General features: G+C 43.5%; 2 protein-coding genes across 2 annotated transcripts in view; one reads left to right on the top strand and one right to left on the bottom strand.

Annotated features, from left to right (window-relative positions):
• The window catches only part of acsl2 (acyl-CoA synthetase long chain family member 2), a 30,323-nt gene extending 9,493 nt beyond the window's left edge, over positions 1–20,830 (top strand). Inside the window, exons 5-21 of the mRNA XM_062542579.1 lie at positions 973–1,074; positions 1,673–1,772; positions 1,927–2,105; positions 2,638–2,670; positions 3,231–3,282; positions 4,094–4,167; positions 4,563–4,640; positions 8,148–8,282; positions 9,901–10,035; positions 13,127–13,222; positions 13,435–13,507; positions 16,866–16,954; positions 17,174–17,290; positions 17,712–17,855; positions 17,975–18,076; positions 18,418–18,489; positions 19,870–20,830. Of these exons, the coding sequence (XP_062398563.1) occupies positions 973–1,074; positions 1,673–1,772; positions 1,927–2,105; positions 2,638–2,670; positions 3,231–3,282; positions 4,094–4,167; positions 4,563–4,640; positions 8,148–8,282; positions 9,901–10,035; positions 13,127–13,222; positions 13,435–13,507; positions 16,866–16,954; positions 17,174–17,290; positions 17,712–17,855; positions 17,975–18,076; positions 18,418–18,489; positions 19,870–20,010 (1,722 nt within the window). The 3' untranslated portion in view covers positions 20,011–20,830. The remainder of the gene's footprint in view (positions 1–972; positions 1,075–1,672; positions 1,773–1,926; positions 2,106–2,637; positions 2,671–3,230; positions 3,283–4,093; positions 4,168–4,562; positions 4,641–8,147; positions 8,283–9,900; positions 10,036–13,126; positions 13,223–13,434; positions 13,508–16,865; positions 16,955–17,173; positions 17,291–17,711; positions 17,856–17,974; positions 18,077–18,417; positions 18,490–19,869) is intronic.
• A 2,155-nt stretch (positions 20,831–22,985) lies between these two features.
• bin3 (bridging integrator 3) overlaps positions 22,986–23,223 on the bottom strand; it is a 49,107-nt gene continuing 48,869 nt past the window's right edge. Inside the window, exon 9 of the mRNA XM_062542578.1 lies at positions 22,986–23,175. Coding sequence (XP_062398562.1) covers positions 23,029–23,175 — 147 coding nt within the window. The 3' untranslated portion in view covers positions 22,986–23,028. The remainder of the gene's footprint in view (positions 23,176–23,223) is intronic.

Here is a 23,223-nt window from a genome sequence, read left to right as displayed (position 1 = left end):
AAAGACACGGAGTCAATTTCCATTTTATTGAGGCTATAGCCATTTCTAGTCATATTTATTGATCTATTTATCTCTTGTCCTTCACAATACTCATGTAGTGCATGCCTTCTCACCGGCACAGACCTGTCACTCATCAGCCAATCACTACAAGCGAGAATTTATGTCAACCATAGAAACAGAGCTCGTATAGGAGTTGTGACTTTTTTTGCCGTTCTAAAAGTTGGTCTCGGCAGCTTTGTGAAGAGTTTGCAAAACAAAACTCTTTAGGTTAGAGACTAAAACATGTATTGCGATTTACGAGCACTCTAAGCAGTAAAATAAAGTGCTCTGTGAAAACGGGCCCTATTCTACTAAATGTCCACTGATGGCAAGTGGAGATGATGAATGGTGCTAATTTTGTCCTCCACATATGCATCTATCAGCACTGTCCCCACACAGCAGCTACCCAGATGGTATCACTTCATCCTGAGCCTTTCACAGTCAGTGGAATTGGATATATTAAACCTGTTTGGATGATAGTCTAACTTTTTTTTTTAACAAATTAGATATATTTATATTTATATTTATAGTCAAACCTTTACCAATGAGATGGGACACAGTGGTGTTTTCGCTGTATGTTGCCCACAAATGTTTACAAATATTTATAGCTACATACAGCTTTTATGATAAAAATAGCAATACAGGGTGTAAATCTAAATTTAATCAGGGTTAGGGTTAAAATCACCATCGTGTGTATACATACTGAGCTCTGTGGTTGGTCTGACTGTTGTCAGCTTCAAATATAGACAGATTTGTATCATTTTCAGAAAAAGTCTGTATCAAACCAGGGACTGTATAATGGGCTATCTAATGGTGTCTTGGGCAGTCGCTGGTGAGTGGTCTGCTGTCTGACCTTGTCACGGTCGGTCAGCGCGATGGTTCTGTCTGTGGCGTCGTCGCTGAGGTTGTGTGTCTCTGTGCCCTGTGGCGCAGGTGGCAGAGCGGGCACAGGTGCTGGGCTCGGGGCTGCTTGCCAAAGGCTGCCAGCCCAACCCCAAGCAGTTCGTGGGCATCTTTGCGCAGAACAGACCTGAGGTAAACATGCTTAATACAGACGCACAGACACACACACACACACACACACACACACACACACACACACACACACACACACACACACACACACACAAAGACACACACACAGATGGGCACAGATACACACACACACACACACACACACAGATGTACACAAACAGACACGGACACAGACAGACACACACACAGACAGACAAACACAGACGTGTACACAAACAAAAACATCTCCACCCCTTCCCCTCATCAATCTTTGAAGTGCTCGTGTATTTAAGTATTGATCTGATCCTAAATTGGTCAAATTACATTTTATTTTATTTTGTAAAGACGTTGTCAGAAAAATGTCAGATATACGTTTGAATGTAGCTGTTCTCTCTACTGCTACTGAGTATGGCAGAGCCATGAATACAGTTCATACTGTAGTAGCCTAAACAAAGCCTGATGTGCTGGCCTTGTTGCTCATAACTGAAGAATGTGGGTGGTGACTTACCTTATGAATATGTTGTCCATGTTAACCATTGCAAGACATCCCAACTTCATCAGGCATAATAGCGCCAGTCCAGTGTAACAGTGATGTTTTGTCTCCCTCTGCTGGCTGCAGTGGGTTATTGCAGAGTTGGCATGCTACACCTACTCCATGGCAGTGGTGCCACTCTATGACACTCTGGGTGTAGAGGCGATGGTGCACATTCTTGACCTGGGTGAGTAAACACAACAACCACAACAACAACAACAACATTATTTTGTTTGGTCAGTAATGGTTTCGAATGCTTTGAAGTACCTGCATAGAAGCCTCTATTTTGAACCCCTCCCCTCCCCTCCCCTCCCCTGCCTCTCTCTCTCTCCGTCCCTCAGCTGAAATCACGCTGGTCTTATGTGATAAAGAGGAGAAGGGGATGGCTCTGCTGGCCAATAAGGAGAAGGGTCTGACCCCCACGCTGTCCTGCCTGGTGCTCTTCAACTCCTTCAGCGAGGCCCTGGTGGAGCGGGCGCACAAGTGCGGGGTGGAGGTCCTGCAGCTGGAGCAGCTGATGGTGCGTCATGACAACGGCCACGTGGTCACCACCTCCACATACAAAGATAGATAGATAGATATATAGATAGATATACTTTAATCATCCCAAAGGGAAATTCTGTTGTTTCAGCAGCCTTACAAACACATAAACAATCAACAATCACATACACATAGAAGACACAACAGACATGGTTTCCACCACAAGACATAGCCAGAAGTAGTTGTCAAAGGCATAATGACCATATGGCATAACATAGTCCATCAGTGTCCATTGTATGGAACGCGAGGTTACGTAAGATACTGCTGCGAGGTCAGAGATTCTGTAGCGTATCGTTTTGCATACATCAAGTAGAGTCAGTTGGCGTCGACTAAAGCCCCCTGTGGTCTTCCACTGGTCTTTTAATAAATCATGTTTGGCCTTTGAGCTAATAACCTAATTACAAGATACACTCTTTTGTTATTTGATATTTTCTTTTCAGCTGCAACCTAGTTACAGTAAACAGGATTCTTAATGTGTTTGTGCTTGTTGACTCGCTTGCTTTGCCTTTCAGGATCTAGGACGACAGAATCTTCAAGCTCCTGCGGTGAGTTCCTGTTTATTCATTTGAGAAACAATCCACGTGTGCACACACTAGTGATACACTCTACTGTACCTACCGATGTGGCCTCAATGCTTCTTAGTACAGCACCCACGAAGAGTATTTACTGTAGTTGAGAACTCGGAGTGGACAAATTACATACTCATTCCCGAAAGTACCCATCTGTAAGCAGAGATGTGTCTCAGGTTATCTGCAATAACACAATGTCAGCAGAGGCAGTTCAAAAACAGTGCAATCATGCAGTTCAGTCTCACTCTGAGCAGTCACCCTGTCTCGCTAATTGAGGCTATATAAAGGATGGTGTTGGTTGGATGTGTGAAAACATGCAGGCTACAGTAAGTGGTTGTAGACACCACCAGCAGAACTCCTTTAAATCCACCTCTCAGATTGTGAAGTGATTATTCCTGGTGTGTCCACTATCATCAGCATGCCTTCATGTCTATTGTGGCTTCCTTTACCCATGACGCGTTGACAGATGTATTTTTCAGTAGCTGTTGGTGAGTGCCAGGGACCACTAAACGTCATGTCATGTTTATTTCTTGCAGCCTCCCCAACCCCAGGACCTGGCTGTGGTCTGTTTCACTAGCGGCACGACAGGTGAGGTCAGACACACACACACACACACACACACACACACACACACACACACACACACACACACACACACACACACACAGTTGTTAGGAACACACTCAGCAAAAAAGTGTCTCTCTGTAGTTGTCCATCTCCATAAGATCCACACTCCATATTGAAACCAGTGTTTTCATTAAAGCTCTCTCATGCTTTTTGGCTGCCATCTCTCCGGTCTCACAATTTAGAACAAATGAGAATGGATAGAGTCTATCTGACATGAAATAATGTGATTTGGTGCAAAATGAGAATAGACATATTCATAGAATGATGGTCATTTGCTTCTGGATACTCAGTCACGTTTTTTTTTTATTGATGAGGTGGAGACATTTACTCCTCCAGGAAAGGTTGTGTCTAGGTACTGTAGGAACTTTTCCACACAAAGGAGCTTGTTATTAAGAGCTGTGCTAGTGTAGTAAGGAAAGTGTAAGTAGTAAGTAAGCTGTGCTAGTAGCTAAGGAACTAGGCAGTAGCAGTGGGTTCGATTCCCGGATGCCATCGAGGCACTTCGCCCTAAGTTGCTCCAGGGAGGCTGACCCTCTGCTATTGGTATCTGGATGTCCTTTGGGATAAAAGCCACGGCTTTATAGAGTACTACGTACATACAGTAAGCCAATGTAATCCAAATGTTCTCATGATCTTATTGCAGCTTTCAAAACATTCACAAAAGAAAGCTGAGGACTAAGCATTGGAACAGAAGTCCGGGTCGAGGGCTCGGACATGTAGCTGCCATATGCACCACACACCACCTACCTAACATTCTCTCTTGTTCTCCCAGGAAAGCCCAAGGGAGCCATGATCACACATGGGAACATAGCCTCCAACACGTCCTCAGTCATCAAGATCCTGGAGGTCAGTAAGACACACACACACACACACATACACACACACACACACACTCACACACACACAGACACACACACACACACACACACACACACACACACACACACACACAGATACATTCCATCTCGTTAATTCTGTCATGTTTCAGTCTCGAACACTTTGTCTTTTTTCATTCTCTCATTTCTCTCTCTCTCTCTGCTTTTTGATAAGGATAGATGAGACACTTAATTGCCCTTGTAAATTACAAATTGCCACTTATTCACTCTCAGTAGAAGAAGTATTGCTAGGAAAATTGCTTTTGCGAGAGCTGAATTGTTTATTGAATTGCCCATTGAAATTCTCCCCCTTGCCCCATTTCAAGGCCTCCTTTGTGCAATTGGTTTGTCCCGGTCTCCTCACAGGGCTACTTTGTGATTCGTCAAGAGGATGTGTCAATCTCGTACCTGCCCTTGGCTCATATGTTCGAGCGCATGATCCAGGTAAATTCACTGAAATCTTGTTTCTTCAGCTCACTGTGTTTTCTTATTACAAGTTCATTGTTTTTTTTGTTTTTTTAATCAGTTGAACTATAACTACCATAGTCAATATGTGCACAGGTGGTAATAAAAGTGCCATTTTTGTGGAGCGGGTTATGATTAAAGCATAAAATTTGGTTGGGAAATTCACAAAGGGACTCTGATCAGATTTAGAATCCAATCACCTCAGATTTGGCCCCTGGGGGGCGACAAATATGGATTTCAGGTGGAAGAGGATAGAAAAAAGGAACGGACAACTAATAAGAGTTAAATTTTTTACCATTAATCAATCAAATATTTTTTTTGAGTAAAAGGAAACAGGTTATTGTGATATTGATGTTAAATTGTGTATTTATTCAAATATATTCATATAACAATACAATATAATAACCTACTCCCACCATAATACAATTATTGTCGGAAAAAACAATGTAGCTGTGAGTGGAGTGTGTGGGCACACTGAAAAATAATAGTAGATAATGTACTACACTACACACAGGTAGCATAATGAATTTGGTTTCAGATTCAGCTGAGTCCTCAGCTTTTTGAGGGGATTTGGATTCTGCGGAATCTGGTTTTATCTGAGAATCCTATTTTTTTATGCCGAATGAATCCTGTGCAGTGAGGCCGTAATCATAATAATATACTTTGATGGAGTCAAAGAGACTGTACTATAGGAGTACGATAGAGAGCAAGGGATATTAGAGGTATTCCAGAACATCGTAGTAGAGGTATAAAAAAATCTTATAGACCGTTTCAAGAGTTCCATTACCAGTGGCAGTTGTTCCCACAAGGTTTCCGTTTTCTTAACCCTTAGATGCATAAGTGGGGTCAAAAATGACCCCAGAGGTTGTTTTCTTGCAGTATCTTCTTCATTTTAATTTTTTTTCATTTAACCTTCTATGTATTCCTCAAATAGGTTGTCTTTGACATGAGGCCATTTGGATTTGTTTCTAACTGTTATATTTTTTAAGTAATTTAATGTTTTGTATCAGTACCACCGATCCGCATAGGTGGGGTCAAAAATGACCCCAAGCATTTTCTATGGAATTTCAAAAGTTAACCCTAGGATCTTTTGATTTTTATCAACTGTGGCAGTCAGGTATACATTTACTGTTGATTATCACATCTCATGTCAGCAGTTTCACCATCCTGAAGGCTATTTTTACACAACAACATAAATATAAGTATCATCATATAATGTGGCGGCCAAGCGTTCATAGCGACGTCGCTTTTTGATCCTTCGATGTCCGCTCTTCCTATAATTGTGAAGCAGAATTCACCAAGCGATATTTACAGAGGGATTTGTTGATATAGCGTTCTTAGCCTGATTTGTATGACTTTTTATGCCTAAAAATAGGGCAAAAATATTTTTTTTAAAGCCAATTGGCAGTACCTTCTGATTTACTGGATAACAAAAGAAGATATTCATAATCACCTCTGTAAATGTTTTTTTATTTGATATATTAACACTACAAAAAAAATATTTTCAACCTGGCTTTTTCCAATGGTCAGATTCTTTGCATCAAAACATATATGCAAATTAGCGCATATTTAATTAGACATGACCTAATTAGCATATGTAAACATAAATACAGAAAACTTGCAATACGTTTTTTTCTCCTATTTATGTGAGTATTCAACTGGTAAAGTTTCATGAAGATATCTCTAAGTTAAAAATTTTACCCTATTCACCTATGTTGAGATAATTTTAGGATGTTTACCTTTTTTGCCTATCTAAAAGCTGTTTTGTAATAAAATGTTAATAAAAAGTGATGCATCAATATGTCCAACATGAAATAAAAACATTTTAGACAAATATATAATAAAAATCATCATCTTTAACCAAAATGAGAGACATTATTTGAGTTTACAGCAAAAAACGCATGCATTCTAATTGGGGTCATTTTTGACCCCACTCATGGAAGAGTGTAGGTATTGGTAGCCTATGCATCTAAGGGTTAATTTGAATGCAGTGGAAGTACCTTTTGAACAAAACAGAACGTTCAAGCATTGTTTTTGTTGTTGTTGTTGAAAGGGTCTATAGTGGTGCTGTAATGATTTGCCTGGTGGGTATTTTCCATGCATATTTCCCACCTCCACTCCCCTGGGTTCATTAGAACTGCTGGAATGACTCCAGACCAGAGGTGGAAAACTACCAAGTGTTTGTGGGAATTTTTAGCTTTCCAATGAGGTGTTGACATTATACTGTACACCCTCAAGGTGCTGTGAAATGTATTATTGTTGGTCCTCCCAGCCAAACCATATACACCATGACATTAAAGCTGCAGTTGATAAGTATACAACTCTCATATCCTTCCCCGACTACCACCAAGCACTCTCCCATTGAGTTTGTGCTCGTTAGTGACAGTCAGTCACAGTTCGTGTACAGTCAGATCTGTCAATGATCCTGCCCTTATTGGACCGGAAGAACTGGGAGCTGTGAATTTTTGCAAAACAAATAACAAGCTCTAGATGGAGAGCCCCCCCCCCCAAAAAAAAAAATCGGTTGAATTATGTTGTTCTGTCGGAGCATACTGTTTGGTTTCAGTGAATATGATCAAACACATCTTGCCTATGGCACCTTTAACATCAAAACTGGCATTATCTCCTAGCCCCTACCAGGGTAACAAGAACTTAGGATTCACGGTCGATGACCCTCTCTGATGACGTCATGTCACTTCGCACTTTACAACTTAAGAAAAATCAGGCCATACCTGATTGAATGAATGAAAGAATACTTTATTATCCACAAAATGTGGAAATTTGTCTTCAGTCCACCATAGCACCTGACACAGTCCACCACCACCTGACACAATATGCAACCCAGCTCCTGATACAGACCATGGTTATGTCGTTACTCGAGCGCAGTGAAGCGCTCCTGATGGGCCTCCCAGCCTGCATGCTGAACCCCTCCAGTTGATCCAGAAGGTGGCTGCGCTGCGTGCCTGGGTACTCTGCTTCTCATCGAGCTCCACCAGATACCTAGCTGCTCGCGTTGACCTCAAATCGTTAACATGTACTTTCCGGTTCTACACCCACTTATTGACGTGCCCTCAAATGTTACCTCCACACCACTGGGCACCTCCAATGAACACCGCTGTAGTTACCCGTTAGTGAAATGAAGAAGGAATGCTGCTCTTTGTTGTTCCAGCCAATTTCCTCAGTTCTAGGATATGGTCTTTTTGGCCCCCACCGTCGACTCCAAGGTAGTGTTAGCTGGAAGGTGCTAGAGTTACAGTAGGGTTCGGGTTAGGAGTGGAATGGCGCTGCCTTGAAGTCGACAGTGGGGGCCAAAAAGACAAACAAGCCAGTTCTACCAAGGGTTTCACAAGTGCATTTACTGTGTCTGCCCTGTCAACACACACACGCGCACACACACACACACACACACACACACACACACACACTCTCTCTCACACAGAGCAAGTTGGCCCATTGTTTACCTAATGTGTTTGATGCTTGATACAGGTGTCCATGTTCTGTCACGGGGCACGGGTAGGCTTCTATCAGGGGGACATCTCTCTGCTCACGGACGACATCAAGACCCTCCGGCCCACCTTCTTCCCTGTGGTGCCTCGCCTCCTCAACCGCATCTACGACAAGGTGCGACACCTCTACCTCAAGCGCCCCCGGCCTTACCACACACACACACACACACACACACACACACACACACACACACGAGTCAGCCAATCTTCCAACTGATAGGGATGTGAGAGTGTACAGGACGTCACTATATCTCACAGGAGAATAATTGTAGTTAAAGGTGACAGAATGGTTTTCATGAATTATGAGAGGTGCATAAACAAAGAGCTATTATGAACATGAGGCATGGTTGTGCCCTCCTTCATATGAAAATCTTGAACTTAGAAATAGACACTAAAAAATGGGCAAATTAGAAAAGAGCTTGCTTGTGATGTCAGACATCGCAAAGCCATTGAAGTTCAATTGGGGTTGCCAAAGAGGGCGCCATTTAGTCAAACAGACCATTTCAATGCCCAGCCTAAATATATGGTTTTAATTAGTCTTGTAAAATTGCAATTGAGTTTACTTTTAAGAATCAAAGTAGAATACATACTATTTTAACATCAGAGAACACAGTGCAACACTCAATTCATCCATATTTAATTCATTCATTCATTCATTTATTTAATGAATAAGTTAACAGAGCTGTATAGCCTCCTATAGAACAAGCCCCTTGACCTCAGAACGACCATTCTGAGCCAAGCAGCCATGCTTCTGCTGATAGGGACGTGAAAAGGCACACAACTCAATTTTACTGGAGAAAATGAATAGTGTTTCACACTATGTTGTTCCTTTCTGTTTGGTTGGCAGGGAGTTATTCTTTGTGTTGATTGGCACCTCAGTGCTCATTAATCTCTTACTTAACTAAGCAGCCAGTTTATGAGTTAACACAGCATTGTCTGTCTCCCAGGTTATCAACTGTATGATTCAGTGCTTGAGGCTAAATGAGAAATGTATGTTTAAAGAGGGAGGACAATATAGTCATTTAGAGTTCCTTACGCACCAGAGGAGCTCTTTGCAGTTCTAAAACATACAGTTCCTAGAATCCCTTTTTTGCATAACATAAAAATTGCATGGGAAGGCTGCAGACTGCCTACTGTCATGCAACTAATGCCTTCTGGTCAGATGAGAAGGCATTTTATTAAATGCTCTCTGATATCACAAGTTTCTAGTTTGTCGATACATTTAAGGAGCTAGAAACTAAGTAGCTACTGTATGCTGTAGGAAGAATAATAAAATAGCAATTACTTTATGGCCATGTACTGTAATAATTGAGTCATCTTAGAGTAATCTACAGTAGTGTGTGCAAATGCAAACAGGAGAAAAGCCATTGGAACTGTGTCGTTCTAGAGGTCTTTACATTTAGGCTTGCAGACATGATCTACACACACGCACTCACGCACACACACACACACACACACACACACACACTAGAGGTCACTAGAGGTCTTTACATTTAGGCTTGCAGACATGCGTGGAAATAGCTATAGTAAAACAGACATGGTGTAAACAAAAACATGCATGTAAACAGCAATAGTAAAACAATAGTATACTGTGTGTGTGTGTGTGTGTGTGTGTGCGCGTGTGTGTGCATGTGTGCGTGCGTGCGAGTGTGTGTGTGTGTGTGTGTGTGTGTGTGTGTGTGTGTGTGTGTGCGTGTGTGTGTGTGTGTGTGCGTGTGTGTGTGTGTGTGTAGATCATGGGCTCGGTGACGTCCCCCTTCAGACGGGCCGTCCTGCATTACGCGGTGAGGAGGAAGCAGGCGGAGCTCAGCAGTGGAGTGGTGCGCAACAACAGCCTGTGGGACCGCCTGGTCTTCAACAAGATCCAGGTCAGTCAGCACAGCACAGCACAACACAGCACAGCACAGCACAGCACAACAGCCTGTGGGACCGCCTGGTCTTCAACAAGATCCAGGTCAGCACAGCACAGCACAGCACAGCACAGCACAGCACAGCACAGCACAGCACAACACAACAACAGCCTGTGGGACCGCCTGGTCTTCAACAAGATCCAGGTCAGCACAGCACAACACAGCACAACACAACACAACACAACACAACACAACACAACACAACACAACACAACACAACACAACACAACACAACACAACACAACACAACACAACACAACACAACACAACACAACACAACACAACACAACACAACACAACACAACACAACACAACACAACACAGCACAACAACAGCCTGTGGGACCGCCTGGTCTTCAACAAGATCCAGGTCAGCACAGCACAGCACAGCACAGCACAGCACAGCACAGCACAACACAGCAACAGCCTGTGGGACCGCCTGGGGCCTGTACTACGAAGCGGGGTTACTGGCTTAGCTGGGTAACTTCGAGAGTAAGTTGATCACGTGTGGCGTAACTTCCCGGTTAACCCGTACTACGAAAGGTGGATAGGTTTTAACCTAGGTATGCTGCCATGGCAATTTACGCTGCATCTCAAACCTGCTCCGAGCAGGTTATGATCTTGGTTAACCCGAGGTTTGCGGTTAACCACACCCCACAATGTCGACGTAGGCTACTTGGAAGATACATTATTGGAGCGCAAATTGTAAGCGCCTCTCTTCGCAAGGCGAGAGTTTTTTAATACCGCCAGAATCTTTCTCCATATAATATTCTCTATGAAAGATAGCCTATACATTCTCAGCCGAGGGAATTCGTTGCATTTGTCAGCTGATCGAGGCAAAGTGGAGGCTATAAGCATTGGCAATATAACATATTTTCATAATTAAGAAATATTAATGCAAGCTATAACTAGGCCTATAAACCTTCTGAATGTTCTTGAGTTTCATTTTCACCTGCTGCCAGCGGCAATGGCGTTGCATCTAAAATGTTCACAGGATAGGCATACACTAAATCAGCCAATGGGGCTAAACATTCAATTATCCTTTATTAATATTTATTCATATACATGGCATGAATTGTGTTGCATCTGTAGGACTCTTATGAACTCAAAATGTATTTATTTCAACACATTTCAGACATTCCGCAAGCTATTAATCCTGCGTAACACATCTATTTAAGGAACATGAAATAAAACTTTACTTTCATATATCCGATCTGCAATAGCCTACGTTGCCAACAGCCTTGTCTTGCTTTGTTTGCTGCCGACGTAGGCTATTTGATGCATAGTAAAGTGGGTTTTAATTCCTCGCACTTTTTATAATCATTGCGCATTGCTTATCCGTAAAATAACGTGATCGCGTCATCATTAAAAGTGATGATTTGCGCTGCAACCCGCCCATTTTATGTGAACGCGCACCAACTCCGATGAGGTTAACCCCAGTTCAACAAATCAACTTCTTACTCAGCGTCGTAGTACCGATTAGCACCAATGAAGATAACCAGGTTTTGTCAACCCCGGTTTAGCAAAGTAACCCTGGGTTACATCTGGGTAGGTTGAGCTCCCTTCGTAGTACAGGCCCCTGGTCTTCAACAAGATCCAGGTCAGCACAGCACAGCACAGCACAGCACAGCACAGCACAACACAACAACAGCCTGTGGGACCGCCTGGTCTTCAACAAGATCCAGGTCAGCACAGCACAGCACAGCACAGCACAGCACAGCACAACACAACACAACACAACACAACACAACACAACACAACACAACACAACACAACACAACACAACACAACACAACACAACACAACACAACACAACACAACACAGCACAGCACAGCACAACACAACAACAGCCTGTGGGACCGCCTGGTCTTCAACAAGATCCAGGTCAGCACAGCACAGCACAGCACAGCACAGCACAGCACAGCACAACACAGCAACAGCCTGTGGGACCGCCTGGTCTTCAACAAGATCCAGGTCAGCACAGCACAGCACAGCACAGCACAGCACAGCACAGCACAGCACAGCACAGCACAACAACAGCCTGTGGGACCGCCTGGTCTTCAACAAGATCCAGGTCAGCACAGCACAGCACAGCACAGCACAGCACAGCACAGCACAGCACAGCACAGCACAGCACAACACAGCAACAGCCTGTGGGACCGCCTGGTCTTCAACAAGATCCAGGTCAGCACAGCACAGCACAGCACAGCACAGCACAGCACAACACAACAACAGCCTGTGGGACCGCCTGGTCTTCAACAAGATCCAGGTCAGCACAACACAACACAACACAACACAACACAACACAACACAACACAACACAACACAACACAACACAACACAACACAACACAACACAACACAACACAACACAACACAACACAACACAACACAACACAACACAACACAGCACAGCACAGCACAGCACAACACAACAACAGCCTGTGGGACCGCCTGGTCTTCAACAAGATCCAGGTCAGTCAGCACAGCACAGCACAGCACAGCACAGCACAACACAACACAACAACAGCCTGTGGGACCGCCTGGTCTTCAACAAGATCCAGGTCAGTCAGCACCATAGACTGTATAAAAGTTCTATATACAGTCTATGGTCAGCACAGCACAGCACAGCACAGCACAGCACAGCACAGCACAGCACAGCACAGCACAGCACAGCACAGCACAACACAACACAACACAACAGCCTGTGGGACCGCCTGGTCTTCAACAAGATCCAGGTCAGTCAGCACAGCACAGCACAACACCACACCAATACACGAGACTGGACTTTTATATTCATCGTGACATGTAAATATAAAATGGAAATATAATGTTTTGCCAATCAAAATGTTTGATCACACACTAGACATTTTAGCAGGGAGCTTGTTCATTACAAGCGCAGTGGAGAGAAATCTTTCAATTCAGAGTTGATTATTGATTATTAATTTTCTCTTTCTTCTTTTCTTCCTTACTCCCTCTTCCTCCCTCCCTCTCTCTCTCCCTACCTCCCTCCCTCCCTCCCTCTCTCTCTCCCTCCCTCGCTGGTCTAGGCTGGGCTGGGGGGTAATCTGCGTTTCATCCTGACTGCTTCAGCTCCCATCTCCCCCACAGTTCTGTCCTTCCTGAGAGCAGCACTGGGCTGTTTGGTGAGTCCACCAGCCCCAGATGGCATGTGTGTGTGTGTGTGTGTGTGGGAGAGTGTGTGTGTGTGTGTGTGTGTGTTGTATGTCAGGTGAAGTTGTGTGTGGTGTACTGGTGTATTTGATCTAGTTACAGTTTCAGAATGTGTTTGTGTGTGTGTTGTTTTGAAACTGCTGTCCTGATGTGTGTGTGTGTGTGTGTGTCTCTGTGTGGTCAGATCTTTGAGGGCTACGGGCAGACTGAGTGCACCGCTGGCTGCACCTTCTCCATGCCGGGGGACTGGAGCGCTGGTGAGAAGCACACACACCCCCTCAACACCACCTGATCACGTCACATGATCACGTCACATGATCACACCTCCTGATCACGTCACATGATCACGTCACATGATCACGTCACATGATCACGTCACCTGATCACGTCACCTGATCACATCACCTGATCACGTCACATGATCACACCACCTGATCACGTCACCTGATCACGTCACCTGATCACGTCACCTGATCCTACACAGCCACCTCACTATCAGGATATCACTATCATACATGCCCCCTCAACATCACTATCATGTAATACTCAACATCACTATCATATCATACACACTCCCTCAACATCACTATCATATCATACACACTCTCAACATCACTATCATATCATACACACTCTATATCAACATCACTATCATATCATACACACTCTATATCAACATCACTATCATATCATATACACACTCTATATCAACATCACTATCATATCATACACACTCTATATCAACATCACTATCATATCATACACACTCCTTCAACATCACTATCATATCATACACACTCTCAACATCACTATCATATCATACACACTCTATATCAACATCACTATCATATCATACACACTCTATATCAACATCACTATCATATCATACACACTCTCAACATCACTATCATATCATACACACTCTATATCAACATCACTATCATATCATACACACTCTATATCAACATCACTATCATATCATACACACTCTATATCAACGTCACTATCATATCATACACACTATATATCAACATCACTATCATATCATACACACATTCTCAACATCACTATCATATCATACACACTCCCTCAACATCACTATCATATCATACACACATTCTCAACATCACTATCATATCATACACACTCTCAACATCACAATTATATCATACACACTCCTTCAACATCACTATCATATCATACACACTCTCAACATCACGATTATATCATACACACTCTATATCAACATCACTATCATATCATACTCACTCTCAACATCACTATCATATAATCCTCAACATCACTATCATATCATACACATCACTATCATATCATACACACTCTATATCAACATCACTATCATAGGCCCCAGCCGTGGCGCAACAGGCTGGGGCACCTGCACCGCACGCCGGCGACCCGGGTTCGATTCCCGCCCCGTGGTCCTTTCCGGATCCCACCCCAGCTCTCTCTCCCACTCGCTTCCTGTCATTCTCTCTACTGTCCTGTCCAATTAAAGGCATTAAAAAGCCCAAAAAATAACCTTAAAAAAAAAAAACATCACTATCATATCATATACACTCCCTCAACATCACTATCATATCATACACACTCCCTCAACATCACTATCATATAATACTCAAGATCACTATCATATCATACACAACATCACTATCATATCATACACACTCTATATCAACATCACTATCATATCATACACACTCTATATCAACATCACTATCATATCATACTCTCAACATCACTATCATATCATACACACTATATCAACATCACTATCATATCATACACACTCCCTCAACATCACTATCATATCATACACACTCTATATCAACATCACTATCATATCATACACACTATATCAACATCACTATCATATCATACACACTCTACACTCTATATCAACATCACTATCATATCAGATCTAGACCATCGTGGACAGATTTTTAACCACGTGCATCTTGTGCTGCGCAGTGCTGGGCAGTTCTGCGCCATCACAAACTGGCCTACGCGCTCCCTCAACATCACATGATCGTATCACATGATCCTACACAGCCACTTTTCTATCAGGATATCACCAGAGCCTGTTTACAGAGAGCCGATTCACTCCCTATTTACTCCATTGTACCAGCAATCTGTTGCAGTTCCCCTAGGGGTGATTGCGAGCAAGTGCTAAAACTATGGGGTTCTATGGAGCTAGACGGATAAAGTCGTCTCTTTCCCCGATTGTTGTTGAGAAACATCAGATTTATAGTTTTTGCAAGCTCAACATGGATTGTAGATCGAAAGTTGAATGAACGAGTACGTGTGTCCTTTTCATTTCTTTCGGGTTGTTGACCATAACAGACAGTCCGCTAATGCTTAGAACAAATGAGTGACGTTAAAACACTCAGCAGTGTATATTTTCTTTGCCCCCCGCCCACCCCCCCTTTCAAATGTGACATTCTTATTTTGAGACCAAAAATTACATACTGACAAGAGTGACTTTTGAGGGGTACAGCTCCATAGATCTCCATTCATTCTGTACACTTGCTCGTGAGCGCCCTCACATGGAACCAGAAAGGAACTGCAACCAGTTCAGAAACCTGAAGTTTCCCGAGAGTGAATGTTCTCCACTTATTAAACATTCTCTGATATCACTATCACACACACGCTCCCTCAACATCACACGATCCTACACAGTCACTTCACTGTCAGGATATCACTATCACATGATAATATGATATTTGGGCAGCCGTGGCCTACTGGTTAGGGCTTCGGGGTTGTAACCGGAGGGTTGCCGGTTCGATCCCCGACCAGACCACGGCTGAAGTGCCCTTGAGCAAGGCCCCATAACCCCTCACTGCTCCCCGAGCGCCGCTGGTTGGGCAGGCAGCTCACTGCTCTGGGTTAGTGTGTGATTCACCTCACTGTGTGTTCGCTGTGTGTGTTCACTAATTCGGTTAAATTGGGTTAAATGCAGAGAACTGAATTTCCCTCACAGGATCAAAAAAGTATATATTCTATTCTATTCTATTCTTTTTAGAGTACTCCAAAATCATACTAAAAGTTTTAACTTATCATTTTCTTTCAAAACCTATTCTCAAAGCTTTTAAAATAATTAAAACTTTTTAAATAAGGAAAAATTACATCTCCTAAGATGAGATAAAGACTGTTGCTACTCTGTTGGTTGACATCATTTCACATGCACAAGCTTGTTTGCGGTAACCACAGTGATTGACTGATAATTGACAGGTCTGTGCTGGTGAGAAGGCACGCACTATGTGATGGACAGAGAGAGATAGATCAATAAATAAACAAGCACAAGTGACTACATTGTCCCCATAGCAACTTGGGGTTAAGTCCCTTGCTCAAAGGCTCAACGGTGGAAGTCAGGAATTGAACAGAATGTTCAACCCGTTACTATCGCCAGTGTTGAGAGATACCCAAAACATCTGCAACTGAATGCATACCTGAAGGTCACTAATGTTTTTATTTCTAATAGTTCTCCTTCTTGGTGACAGTCAAATGCAAATTCACATAAAAAAGCTTCAAAGCGACGGTTTGGCCGTTGACACTGATATTTGTCAGTTATTTGACTGATATGTGTTTGTGCCTCAGGGCATGTTGGTGCACCCCTACCCTGCGCCATGGTGAAACTGACGGATATCCCCGACATGAATTATTACGCCAAGAATGGGGAAGGAGAGGTGAGAACGGAGAACGCACACACACACACACGCACACACACACACACACACACACACACACACACACACACACACACACACACACACACACACACACACACACACACACACACACACACACACACACACACACACACACACACAGAGATTGAACAAGTGTTGTAGTTGGAATGCCCGTACTGTCTAATCCTACTCATCTGCTGGCTGTCTGGGTCACAGATCTGCATCCGAGGCCACAGTGTGTTCCGCGGCTACCTGAGGGACGAGGGGCGGACGGCCGAGACTCTGGACGCCGACGGCTGGCTCCACAGTGGAGATGTGGGGCAGTGGCTGCCTGTGAGTCCCATTTGAGATTCTAACCCTCAGTACCAGAGAGATCCCACTCAGGGATATCATTACTCTGTGGCAACATCCCGAGCACATACGGATCTGTGTACTCACAGGGACCCAGCTCATTCCCTGATTCCAATAATAATATAATAATAATAATAATACATATTATTTGAATTGCACTTTATATTATGGCAATCTCAAAGTGCTACAGAGCAATAGTTTAAAAAAAAAATAATGCAATTAACCCCCCATCTTTCTCACTTCACTTCCTGTTTGAGCTCTCTGTCCATTTGTGACTTGTTATGGACCTGAAGTTGATGATGACATGACGGTAAAAGGTTACAGGGTTTTCAGATTCTCTTCTGTGTGCTTTCGGTATATTATTTACCGAGTGTTATTGAGTGCTTTCCCTCTCCTGTTCTAGAATGGGACTCTGCGCATCATCGACAGGAAGAAGCACATCTTTAAGCTGTCCCAGGGCGAGTACATCGCCCCTGAGAAGATCGAGAACATCTACACGCGCTGTACCCCGGTACTACAGGTGTTTGTACATGGAGATAGCTTACAGGTATCAAGATAAAGACACACACACACACACGCGCACACACGCACACACACACATGCACACACAGTATACAATAATATATTTACATTATCACAATGCACTCTGTGCTTGTTCTGTCCAAGTCTCACCTGGTTGGAGTTGTGGTGCCAGACCCGGAAGTCTTCACCGATTGGACCAAAGAGCGAGGCATCGTTGGGTCGTATGAGGAGCTTTGTCAGAATCCAGTGAGTGAGACCCTGTCACTTGGCATCCGTTTAAACCTCTAGTGACGTGTATGAATGAACTGTTGATAAGCGTTAAAGACACAGGCAGCTGCTTCTTTTACAGCATGTATAGGTGACATACTGTATCAGATAGGTGTAAATTAACATTAGTCAAACCTTAGTAAACATGTATGTAGGCCTTCCTTGAGAAGTACAACACAAATGTAATTCACCATGTTGCAAAGGAAGAGATTACCTGGACCAGCGACGTGTGTTTGCGTTCTGTATTAGTAAATGTGAGCTTGACAAAGTGTGTTTAAAAGTGTGTTGTATGTGTCCCATCCTCTCCCTCATCCCTGTAGGATGTGAAGAAGGCTGTGCTGGAGGACATGACAGCAGTAGGGAAGGAGGCAGGACTGAAGTCCTTTGAGCAGGTGAGTGTAAGGATGTTTCTGGTGGAATTTTAACACCAATAATGTGTGCGTTTTTTTTTAGCATACTTCTTTAAGGAGTTTTAAATCTACTCACCAAATTCAGAAAATATGTACAAAACGTCACATCGGGGTCAACACTTTGTTAGGGTGGCACAAGACACGCATCAGGTAGAATTGTGTTCTAGGTTTAAACGTGTCTTAAACATTAGGACAGCACGGTGAAGCAGTGGTAAATTAGAAACTATGATTAATCTAACTCCATAAGATTAAGAAATTGACCTTGAATAATCACCAACCAGTTTATCAGCAGAGTACTCCTATAGCAGAGTAGTGTGGCATACTGTAGCATATGAGAGCAGATGGTGATGAATCATCAATTTATTAACCAGTAATTGGAACCTAAAGCAGGGAGATGGGAGAAAGGCACAGCAGAGGGGCAAGGGGCCGCAAACCAAATGGCAGCTGAAAACAGTGACTTTTCAGTTCAAATCTACTGTAACGAACGGCGAAGCATCAGTGTGAGCGCGCTACTGTATGTATAACCCTATGTACTGTATAAGCAGATGGTTGGTAGCCTAGCAAGAGATGGGGGGGGGGGGCATATCTGTGATTAAGGAAGTTCTCGCTCTCTCTCATAAATTCTGTGCTAGACACGGGCCATTGTGTTTTAATCCCCTGTCTGTTGTACTTTGTCAATACATGTCACCTTAACTAGACTCTGCCATGGTACAAGGTGATACAGTAAGCCTATGTATGTACTGTATGTACAGAGATTGATTACAATGGTATGCAAATTCAGCCTTGCGTGTTCAACTCCTGAAAAGACATGCCGAACGATAATACGATAAACGTTTCAAAGCCTTTATCCATATGATCTATTTTCAAATTTTAAACGACACAGTTCATGCCTGAGTTCATGAGAACATCAACTGTTGCATTTGTACTGGTTCATTTGAATAGGCTAGATAAGACTACTTGTTTTTGGCCCAGGCTATCGTAGTAGCTAAGAAACTGGGCTGGGGTATAATAACTGCCTTCCACCGTTGCCCTTGAGCAAGGCACTTGATCCCAATTTGCCCTGGGGACAATATGCCCTTTGCATTATACTGTATTTGACAATAACATCTGCTAAATTAATACATCTATAATGTGCATGTTTTAACGGAAGGCAATTTTGTTCCATTGAACTGCAAGAGTTGAGGTTGCCTGGGAGGGCTGTGTGGCGTAGGCGATGCTTTATGCAGACTACTCTTCAATGCCACAGCAGTATCACCTCGATCACCTATTTGAATTCTTTCTGTGACACATTTTGATTGGTGGATCCAAATAAAGAATTCAAGTGTGTGTGTGTGTGTGTGTGTGTGTGTGTGTGTCTCTCAGGTGAAGGACCTGTATCTGCACCCGGATCAGTTCAGTGTGAGCAACGGACTCCTGACTCCCACCCTGAAGAGCCGGCGTATCGACCTGCGCAAAGCGTTCCAAGAGCAGATCGCCCGCATGTACGGCAAAGCAGCTGCTTAGAGGACCCTGTGGACACCAACAAACTAGCACGCACACACACACACACACACAACCTGGGTGGCTTAATGTTGTTCTGCACAGCGAGTCTCTGTTTCAGTGCCTGACATGGTTGTCTGCACCCTCATCTGGCCTGAACACTTGTGTTTATCTTGTTAGCATTTTTAGCAAATCACTGTCATAGACTTCCTGCCACACTTGGGCAAAACGGAGCTATAAAAACACTCAAAAAGACACACACACACACAGACACACAGACACACACACAACTCTCAAAAGAATGTTGCTTAAGGTACCCTGGGGAATCGACCCAGCAGTGGACGTGCTGTTCTTACCCTATTCTGATTATAGCATACCTCACTGACATAACTAGAGCACAAACACATACACAGACAAGGGCCTTTCTTAGCTGAGCAAGAGAGTAAGTTGCTCACATCCACAGAACATAGCGTGTGCGTGTGTGTGTGCTTCAGAGGCTCCCAGGCAAGGGGTTCTGAAGTGAGCTTAAAGGGACTGGCCCCTTGCATATCCGTCCCCCGTCATTAGGTAGAGCTCAGAAGCCTGTCCACAGCAGCAGCAGCAACATGAGGGATCTTCAGTGTGACCTTACTATAGCTCTAGCGGTTAGCTTTTATTGCAGTCCCAGCAGGAGAAGGGACCTTTTGCTCCTTTGAGATATCTATTATCGGAAGCGTCCAACGACTTAAAACAATCCACTGTTACTTGTCGAATCGTGTGACGGAGCGGGAGTTTCCTGGGGGCGGGGCCTGATGTAATTTATGCGGGTTGTGTAATATACAGCGACTCTGTAAATGATTAATTGTTGTAAATATGGGGGGGGGGGGGGGGGGGGGGGGGGGGGGGGGGTCAAATGACTGACTAATGGCCAATCATATAGGTGACTTCAGGTATGGTTTCATTTTTAAGAGGAGGAATAAAAACACTGTTACAGCAATGAGCTATGAGGTGGGCGTGACATTATTGGACAGACTCTATCTGACAGATATTCCTCCAAATGAAATTGTGACTATTCCGGTGGGGTCTTCAGTTAGTGTCAACACTCCCTTTTCCTGACAAGCAAGTCCAGTCCATGCAACACAGTCGGCCACTGCTGAGCTACAATAACGCTCTTCATGAAGCTATAGATCATAAGAGGGGGAAAAGAGCTTCATGACAAAGTATAGTACACAAGACACTTTTTAAAACGTACCCTCTTTTAATAAAAAGACACACAATTAGTTGCTACAAACACCACGTAACCAGAAGGATTATGGCTAAATAAACACCAGTTACCCAGTCAAACGTAAGGAATGAGATGGCGCAGTATGTGTTAATAAGAAATCCAAACGATATTTAGGACCTCAGTGAAAAGTACTTTGACAAAAGAGCCAAACAATGATTTTACTGACGAGCTACAATGACCTCTGAAGATTACACAGAGGAACACGAAGGCACAATTTTTGAAGAGGACATTTTCCTTAAAACATTCCAACGGCCAGAGGAGCTCTGCATGGTCGAAACAAGTCACTTCTTCATCTGGGCTTGTCTTTCCTCATACAGTGATTGACATTAGCAATTCAATTGTATCATTTCACAGGCAATATTTACAACACGGTTTTCAACATGATGTGTGTGTGGGGGGGGGATTGGTCCTACTGACCACAGCGGCTTGGACTGGCACTGAAGCGTTAGTGTTATGGCTGTGTAACACTCTCCCAGATAAATGAGCTCTCTACTAAACAATTTTAAATATATAAAAAAACAAAACGGCCAAAGACAAAGAGAAGAACTAATCAAACTTAAAACAAAACACACACACACTCTCCTACTAAGATGTTGCAGAGCACACCACTGCCACGAGAGGGCGCCACAACACTATTTTGGCCAGGATCAGGTCCGATACATTGCTGTATCCACTGAAGTGAGGATTAATTGAAACTATAGAGCCATAGAGCAGGCCTACAGGTCCCGTGTGTCCTGATAACCCAGTACAGAATGCACTGGAGTACATGCATTGCATTCCACAGGAACGGTGACTAAACGTTTAGACTTGGGCGCATCCACCACCTCAACAATTTGACTGAAGTTACAAAGAGCTGATCTATAAACATCCTATTCTTACACAAACACATGTTTAATGTAAGAAACTGTGTAGACCGTCACACAGGGTCAAAACTAAAATAAGGGTCATTAAAAAGTATATCTATTCACTTTGACAATGCACATCTCAGTAGGCCCACGTGTGATGTAACGGAAATTAGTGGACTAGAGGGGCCAGTGCAAAATAAACGATATAAAAGTGATTTTAAGATCCAAATGAATGCAGGGCAAATTATTATTATTTTTTCTTTATGTTTGTGGCCGTTTGCGATGCAGGTGGCAAACACAGAAGCCTACACAAGCCATTAGGGGCTACACTTCATATAAAAGGACATAATAGAAGTGACTTGCCATTAAACGGCGATTCCGGTCTTTTCCGACGAGGGTGGCGATTCCCCCCCTCCCTCTCTCCCTTACTAAATGTGAACGCAAAGCCGAGCTAGAGAAGCTTTCACGGATGATGGACAATGGGGAGAAACAGCGCGTGGCTCGAAAAATGAGTGGGTGACCACTTCAGCACATTTTCAATGCGTGATGATGAGCTTTAAAAAAAAAAAAAAAAGAAATCAAGTCTTTCCCAGCGCTGGCTCTCAGCCAACTTCATTGTTAGAGATGGCTTTCAAGGGTGGCTTTCTGCCTGAAACGCTTATTAGTGTTTTCTACAAGTTAAAAATTAAGAGGTTAGGTAGACTGATGAAAAAAAAAAAAAAAAAATCACTGAGAAATAAATAAATATGAATTTAAATACAGTGTCTGTCGAGGCTGACAGTAAGCCGGACAATGACCACAGTGGTCACCTTTTCACACTTAAAAGACCAACAGGGAATTCTTCGAAATAACAAACCATTCACTAGAGTGTAACAAAGCAAAAGGGGGGGGGGGGGGGGGGGGGAGTCAAGACGCGCTTCCACCGATTTCTCCTCAGTCATCCGCGACGATGGACAGTGCGCGCAGCTCGGTCAGTTTGGCCTCATTCTCCCTCTCCCTCTGCTCATCCGTGAGGCCCGCTTGGTCTATCTGATCCGTCAGGTCACTGAAAATCTTGTGCATTTCAGAGAAGTACACCACCTGAGAGAGAGACAGAGACAGAGAGAGAGAGAGAGCGAGAGAGAGAAC

Source organism: Sardina pilchardus, chromosome 8 (assembly GCF_963854185.1).
Source record: "Sardina pilchardus chromosome 8, fSarPil1.1, whole genome shotgun sequence".
Lineage (NCBI taxonomy): Eukaryota > Metazoa > Chordata > Actinopteri > Clupeiformes > Clupeidae > Sardina > Sardina pilchardus.
Note: the sequence above shows the minus strand (reverse complement) of the source record. Positions and strands in the feature narration are given on the sequence as shown.